Genomic DNA, 7,852 nt, shown 5'->3' with positions numbered 1-7,852 from the left:
AATAAAAACATACTTAAAATCGCATTTTCAGTTCACCGGATGACTACAATCATGCTGCCGCCCGCCGAGGGGCGCCAAATAAAATTCCTCTTGCAGTGAAGACACACCCTTTCCGGTCTGGTACAGAAGCCGGTTAGCAACCAGGAAATTGGCGGAACCTAGAGGGTGAACGCTTGCACCTGGAGGGTTTGGTTTGTGAAAAGAACACTTCCGGCCGGCGAGTTTTTAACCCCGCATGTCATTAGGTCGGCGCCCAACTCTCATATTGCGATTGGCCATGCTGACGTTGGAAGGCGGGCTTGCGTATGGGGTCACGCTCTCCTATTGGCTGCTGGTGCGGTGGCGGTTCGGAGTGAGAGTAGCACGTTGAGCTGAAGGCTGTGCGGAGCGGCGCGGCACAGAGCCTGGTGTTGAGCTCAGTATGTCGTGGGAATCCGGGGCCGGGCCAGGTCTGGGTTCCCAGGGGATGGATCTCGTGTGGAGTGCGTGGTACGGAAAGTGCTTCAAAGGGAAAGGGTCGTTGCCACTCTTGGCCCACGGCATCGTGGTCGCCTGGCTCAGCAGGGCCGAGTGGGACCAGGTGACCGTTTATCTGTTCTGTGACGACCATAAGTTGCAGCGGTACGCGCTTAACCGCATCACGGTGTGGAGGAGCAGGTAAGGTGGCGGATTCGGCCCTTTTGCCTGCGTGCTGTTGGCTCTGTACCTCTTCCTTTGTCGAGTTTCTATAAGGCCCTGTTCTCCAGTCTTCCCCTAAGTCGCCTAAAGTTGCCCCTCTCCCAAATGCCTGGGGGAACGCCGCGGCCATCCTTGCGCTAATCCCGTTTGTGGATGGAAAGTAAGGGGTTGTGCCTCAACAATTCTCTTGTTGTATCTGTGAGGTTTACCCATTACCTCCAAAAAGTGACCTTCTCCCAACTTGGAGAGGATGCCGGAGGGACTAATGAGGCCTGAGCCAGGGCTGAAGGAGTAGGTTAATACCCTTGGGTGGATTTCCGATTTCAATGGGGAGGAGGTCTTGCCTGCAAAACCATGTTTGAGTGGGGCGCCTCAGTCCTGTTGATAAGATTGAGTTGGGAGCCGACTAACAAGGGATAAGGGGCTCCTCTAGCTCAATGAGTTGATTTGGGGGGGTGGGGGGGTGAAAGAAAGGGGTGTGTCCACACAACTGTTGATTGACAGTCTACCAGTTAGGTGTTCTGTATACGGCCTAGTCAGCCCCTCATGCCCTGTATACTGTTGGATCCCACAGACATTACCCTGTCTCCCTCACCTTCTTGTTTTGTGTCTGTTCATGCTCTCTTGAACCAGAATATGATGGGTGTAGCCTGCAACAACCTAGGTTCTGAGGTGGAGGGTAGACCAGTGTAAGGGCTCTTTATGATGGTGCTGGACTGTGACCCTTTAGGTCAGGCAACGAACTCCCTCTGGCAGTGGCTTCTACTGCTGACCTGATACGCTGTAAGCTCTTGGATGTAACTGGTGGCTTGGGCACTGATGAACTTAGACTGCTCTATGGCATGGCATTGGTCAGGTAAGACCTGCATGGGGTAGGGGTGGAGGTTGGCTTTGGGGACTGGAGGCAGGGGAGGCATGTGATAAGCAAAACTTGGCTTCAGGTGTTACCTGAAGCAAAACCCTGCGTGTACCTCAGTGTGGATCAGCCTGTGATTATTGCCTGACTTAACAGCTTTTGGTACCCTCGTCAACACATTCCTCTTTTTCTTCCTTTTTCCTGAAAGCCTTCTCTTCCATTTTTCTTTCTCTCTTGGAATGTGGAGGAAGGGATTCAGACCAGGTGATCTCTGTGGGTCTCTTGATGGTCTGATATTTTTTCTTACCTTTGAATTCCTCACCCAGAGGAACTTGTCTGAATGGCTCGATGTCCTTGCCCGTGATTTGATGTGGACTTTCCAACCCTGTCCCTGTCTATTCCTAGCACCACCCTTTTCCCCTTCTCTCCTCACGAACACTGAAAGATTGCTGAGTTATGGAAGTGGAGACATGGGCTGGGAATTCCTGACTTACAAAGTGACTCATAATGGTTCTAGCTGTATACACATTGGAAAAAAGGTTGCTACTGAGTTTTCATATCTGTCAAAGTCTTTGTTTATCTATTGTTCCCCTTGTCTGCCTTGAGATCCTCCCTTTCTCTTCTTATTTTCTCCATTGGTTAGCTGTGCTCCCCATTATCTGATATAGTCCTTTGCAGCATTTATAGCATATTATGTTCTAGCCTAATACATTACATTATGTCATGATTATTTATCCTAGACTGAACTGTTCAAGGCTAGCGCAGTGTCTTATTCATCTGTATGGCTTCATTATAGGGCAGACTCTCATTAAATGTCGTAATGGATGGAACTGTCCCTGCTCTGGCTGACACCAACTGTAAGAATAGGACAGGACAGTCAGTGGAAAAGTTGTGGAAATGCAGGGTTTCAGTAACTCAGCAAAGCATTTGGAATAAAATGGTTCCTTGGGCTGTGCCACTTATTTTTCCCTCAACTCCAGGTTTGTGAATCTTATCTCGGAGAGGAAGACAAAGTTTGCCAAGGTCCCCCTCAAGTGTCTGGCTCAAGAGGTGCGTATGATTCAGTGAACTTGCTCAATTCTCTCTCCAAGAGGGTTCACCAAATGGGGCATGGGGTAATGTGGGCACACAGTCAGACTAGCTCATCCCATCACTACCAGCCAAGCCCTGCAAGAATCCCAGAGCCTCAGCTTCCAGCCTGAAGGAGGCACAGTTGCTCCCTTGCTCATGACTGGTATCTCAGAGGGCTTGGCCTGCCCAACTTGCTGGGAGGAGCCCAAATGTAGCACTGGGTGGGGACAGGAAAGAGGTGACAGTCAGAAGGAGGAGACAGCTCAGCCACTGTGAGTCACTTTGTAAATCAGGAATTCCCATCCCATGTCTCTACTTCTGTAACTTAGACATTCTTGCCCTGAGTGAGTATGTGAAGTGTGTAGAGGCCCAGAGGGCAGGCATGTTCTCAGTCATTAGCACTTCCCAGAGTAGGTGTAAGAGGGAGACAGTAGTAAAGGATACTCAGGGAGAAGGACACGGTGGAGGGAGGCTGGAGAACGTGATTGTTAATGCTCATTCACAGGTATTTCTTTGTTGTAAAAGGGTGGTTGGTGGTTAGGGGAGGTGTGTGCCTTTTCTGTTTCTGATTTTCTTTTCTTTTTTTGAGACGGAGTTTTGCTCTGTTGCCCAAGCTCGAGTGCAGTGGCGTGATCTTGGCTCACCACAATCTCCGCCTCCCAGGTTCAAGCGATTCTCGTGCCTCAGCCACTCGAGTAGCTGGGATTACATTTATTTTTGGTAGAGACGGGGTTTCACAATTTTGGCCAGGCTGGTCTCCAACTCCTGGCTTCAAGTGATCCTCCCGCCCTGGGCTCCCAAAGTGCTAGGATTATAGGCATGAGCCACTGTGCCCGGCCCACTTTTCTAATTTTCAATACCTCCTCCATAGAGCAGTAAAAAAAGAATAAGGAGAGCTGGTGTTTGATCTTGGCTCTGTCACTATGATTGGAATCTTCTTTCAGGACCTCAGTTTCTCTAGTTGTAAAATAGGGCAGAGGGTGGTCAGGATAATTAATCTCTGGCTCCCTTCCAGCTTTAATATTTTCCAATTTCTATACTCACACCCTCCCCTGTAATCAGGTAAACATTCCGGATTGGATTGTTGACCTTCGCCATGAGTTGACCCACAAGAAAATGCCCCATATAAATGACTGCCGCAGAGGTAAGTCCTCAGAGGGTATGCCTATTACAGTTAAACCCAGGGGCCTGGGCTTGGTGGCGCTAAGGGTAGAGGGATAGGCAGGAGGGTCTTCACCTGGAGCCAAGGCTGGGACTAGGGTGAAAGAAGTGAGGCCTCGCCTTGGGCACAACATTTAAAGCGGGGAGAAGTCAAAAGTTCCATAATCAAGATAAATAACATATTAATGTGGAAAAATTCATGATAAACATAATATCAAAACTTTAAATAAAGCAGGATTAGTATTACTGATTTCTCCTTTTGTTTCAGCTTCCAACATGGCTTGGCATATTTTGATACCTTGACTACAGAGGTTTTTTTGCCTGCCCTTAAATTGTTTTTGTGTGTTTGTTTGTTTTGAGACAAGTCTCACCCTGTTGCCCAGGCTGGAGTGCAGTGGCACGACCTTGGCTCACTGCAACCTCCACCTCTCGAGTTCAAGTGATTCTCCTGCCTCAGCCTCTTGAGTAGCTGGGTCTATAGGCACACGCTACTACGCGTGATTAACTTTTTTTTTTTTTTGAGACAGAATCTCGCTCTGTCACCCAGGCTGGAGTGCAGTGGCGCAATCTCAGTTCACTGCAACCTCCACCTCCTGGGTTCAAGTGATTCTCCTGCCTCTGCCTCCTGAGTAGCTGGGATTACGGGCACCCGCCACCATGCCTGGCTAATTTTTTTTTTTTTTTTTGTATTTTTAGTAGAGATGGGGTTTCACCATATTGGTCAGTCTAGTCTTGAACCCCTGACCTCATGATCTGCCCGCCTCGGCCTCCCAGAGTGCTGGGATTACAGGCATGAGCCACTGCACCCGGCTGTATTTTAGTAGAGTTGGGGCTTCATCATGTTGGACAGGCTGGTCTCAAACTCCTGACCTCAAGTGATCCGCTTACTTTGGCCTCCCAAAGTGCTGGGATTATAGGCGTGAACCACAGTGCCTGGCCACTCCCCCATTAAATGTTGTTTCTGACGTAGTCCCTCATTAGTCTCACATACCTCTCCGTAGTTGAGGTGGGGAGGTTGCCAGACATGAGCCATCAGCAGTGTCATGAACCCAGGAGTTCCCTGGACATCCACCCCATCCCGATTAAGAGTCCCGGATTTAGCCTCACCTTTTGTGATGGGAAAACTGAGATCTAGGAAAGGGGAGACTTGGCCAACGCCATGTAACTAGCTAATGGGGCTGATTCCTACTTCTCCCACTTACTAGCCACTTGCTGTTTTTGGCATCCCGTCTCTAAGTCCAATAATAGTTTTTTTCTAGTAAAGGTGCTTGTGAGCAGGATAAAGCAAAGAACGGGGATAACCCAGAGTGAAAGAGGCTGCTTCTGGATATTTGAGATTTGAACCTTGGAGCCAAGCCTTTTCCTGGGGCCTTCCTATAATGCCCACAAGATGAGGCTGGAGGCCTGCTAGCTGCCTGCCTGATCCTGTGGCACTGCCTTCCTTCCCTCCTCTAGGCTGCTACTTTGTCCTAGATTGGCTCCAGAAGACCTATTGGTGCCGCCAACTGGAGAACAGCCTGAGAGAGACCTGGGAGTTGGAGGAGTTCAGGGAAGGGATAGAGGAAGAGGATCAAGAGGAAGATAAGAACATTGTTGTTGATGACATCACAGAACAGAAACCAGAGCCTAAGGATAATGGGAAAAGTGCGGAGTCAGATGTAAAGGCCGATGGAGACAGCAAAGGCAGCGAAGAGGTGGATTCTCATTGCAAAAAGGCCCTGAGTCATAAAGAGCTATATGGTAGGTGTTTTGGAGGGCAGAAAGGGGCCCATGAGCCCAGAAGGCTCAGGCTTAAGAGTTAATGCTGTTTATTTCCCTGGCTCAGCATTTCCTCTGGGGCTGTGGTGAGTCTTAGCTTAAAAAATTACTGTCACAAACCATCTTCCTGGCTAGTTTCCATAGTATAATGGCTGTCACATTCACTTCACAAACCATCTTGAGCCCTGTGAAGTAGTTGGGGAAAGAATTCTAGTTCCCCAATTACAACTCAAGAAATGAGGTGAGAGAGGCTCAGAATCCCATCAGGAACAGGGGTCTGGGCTGGCAGTCCTATCTGTTTCCCCATTCTGTTTTCAGAAAGAGCCCGAGAACTGCTGGTATCATATGAAGAGGAGCAGTTTACGGTAAGAAAGTGCCCTGGACTTGATGTGCTCTCATCTGCCCCAGCCATTTCTTCCCTCTTGCCAGCTACCTGAGACAAGTCTTGAGAAGGAATGTGAAAGAAAAGTGACAAAGCGTGAGGGAACTACTCGGAAAGAGAGAGGGGGGAACTAGGAAGGACACAAGAGGAGCAGAGTCCAAGTGACTGATCCTCCACACCGATGGAAGGGAACAGATGATGAAGTTTGCGGATAATCTGCCCCACTGGGTGGTAGGGAACAACTGGGAGTGGGTAGTTGCGCAGCCTTGCAATTCCGCAGCTGACCGGTAGATGGGCCCAAGAGCTTCCCTAAATCAGGTGAGCTGGAGGGGTGCTGTTTTTAGGGAGGTCACTCAGAAACCATTTAGTTCAGTCCTCCTGTTTCACAGATTAAGAAGTTGAAGCCATGGATGAGTGAAGGGACAGGCCCAAAGTCACATATACAATTAATGATAGAACCAGGATTAGTACCTGGATCTCCCAGTTACCTTTCTTCTGTAACTCATTGCCTCCCCTCATCCCTGGCCCTTTGGCCTAAGAGTCTGTATCTCCAGCCAAATTCCCCCATTGAACATCTCAGTATTTGCCCACAGGAAATTCAGCTGGAGGAGGGAGGGAGAGAGGAAGAGGAGAAAGTCTCGCATTTGAGAGTCAGGCTATTTTTAGTTGCAAGGCCAATAGGGGAGTTGTGGGCCCACCCTTGCATGTCCTGCCCTGTCCCCTGCAGGGCAGTGCTGAGAGGTCCTATGGGAAGGGATCCTGGAGGGGTGGAGGTGGGTTGCTTGGCTGAACCAGCCTTCTGATGGGACCCTCTTTACTGGCAGGTGCTGGAGAAATTTAGGTATTTACCTAAGGCCATTAAGGCGTGGAATAACCCGTCCCCACGTGTAGAATGTGTCCTGGCAGAGCTCAAGGGCGTTACATGCGAGAACAGGTGTGTAACTAGGTAACTGGGAGCTGCGTATTCTCTAGGATAGAGGGTAGCAGCCTCATTGAAATTGGTTTCCCTATCCTAGCTTGCCAATCTCTACTGCACAGAATCCCAGGGATAATCCTGATCCCCTCCACAGTGACCCTACATTTGGCAGAACTGTTTGCCCTCGACCCTGCCAGCTTCCAGGTGGGGGTTGCCTATACTAGAATGGCCAGAGGTAGGAATGCCCACTGTCATCCATCTCCTGGCCAGCTGCTTTCCTGTCTGTCGGGTGGCATGTGGAGCTCTTGACAACTAGGAAAATCCCTTGATAATTACCACCTCACTGCCTAGCCCTTGTCTAAGTTTGAGGTAAAGATAATGTGGTAGGTGTTGCTAGTCTTGTCTTTTTTTTTTTTTTTTTGAGACAGTATCTTTCTCTGTTACCCAGGCTGGAGTGCAGTGGTGCAGTCTTGGCTCACTGCAGCCTCCACCTCTTGGGTTCAAGTGATTCTCATGCCTCAGCCACCGGAGTAGCTGGGACTACAGATGTGAGCCACCACGCCTGGCTAGTTTTTGTATTTTCAGTGGAGACAGGGTTTCACCATGTTGGCCAGGCTGCTCTCGAACTCCTGGCCTCAAATGACCTGCCTGTCTGGACCTCTGAAAGTGCTGGGATTACAGGCATGAGCCACTGAGCCTGACCTTTTCTCTTTTTTTATGATAGGGTCATACTGTGTCACCCAGGCTGGAGTGCATTGGTGCGAACATAGTTAACCACAGCCTCAACCTCGCAGGCTCAAGAGATCCTCCCACCTCAGCCTCCTAAGTAGCTGGGACCAACAGGCATGCACTACCATGTCTGGCTAATTTTTTAATTTTTTGTAAAGGTGGGGTCTCACCATGTTGCCCAGACTGGTTTCAAGTTTGGGGATTCAAGAGATTTTCCTGCCTTGGCCTCCCAAAGTGCTGGGATCACAGGTGTAAGCCACTGCAGCCGGCCTGGTCTTATCTTGTCTTTTTTTTTTTTTTT

The 7,852-nt window shown here is 49.4% G+C and overlaps 1 protein-coding gene across 3 annotated transcripts in view; it reads left to right on the top strand.

Annotated features, from left to right (window-relative positions):
* The first annotated feature begins 327 nt into the window (after positions 1 to 327).
* Positions 328 to 7,852, top strand: part of LAS1L (LAS1-like (S. cerevisiae)) — a 21,858-nt gene continuing 14,333 nt past the window's right edge. For 2 of the 3 annotated variants that reach the window (XM_011966280.1, XM_011966279.1), the window contains exons 1-7: positions 328 to 657; positions 1,409 to 1,534; positions 2,515 to 2,584; positions 3,668 to 3,749; positions 5,222 to 5,506; positions 5,843 to 5,889; positions 6,731 to 6,840. In XM_011966280.1, the coding sequence (XP_011821670.1) occupies positions 422 to 657; positions 1,409 to 1,534; positions 2,515 to 2,584; positions 3,668 to 3,749; positions 5,222 to 5,506; positions 5,843 to 5,889; positions 6,731 to 6,840 (956 nt within the window). In that variant the 5' untranslated portion in view covers positions 328 to 421. The remainder of the gene's footprint in view (positions 658 to 1,408; positions 1,535 to 2,514; positions 2,585 to 3,667; positions 3,750 to 5,221; positions 5,507 to 5,842; positions 5,890 to 6,730; positions 6,841 to 7,852) is intronic. The other variant, XM_011966281.1, reaches the window with a different exon arrangement.

Source organism: Mandrillus leucophaeus, unplaced genomic scaffold, assembly GCF_000951045.1.
Source record: "Mandrillus leucophaeus isolate KB7577 unplaced genomic scaffold, Mleu.le_1.0 Scaffold753, whole genome shotgun sequence".
NCBI lineage: Eukaryota > Metazoa > Chordata > Mammalia > Primates > Cercopithecidae > Mandrillus > Mandrillus leucophaeus.
The sequence above is the reverse complement of the archived record's forward strand: the minus strand, read 5'-3'. Positions and strand labels throughout refer to the sequence as shown.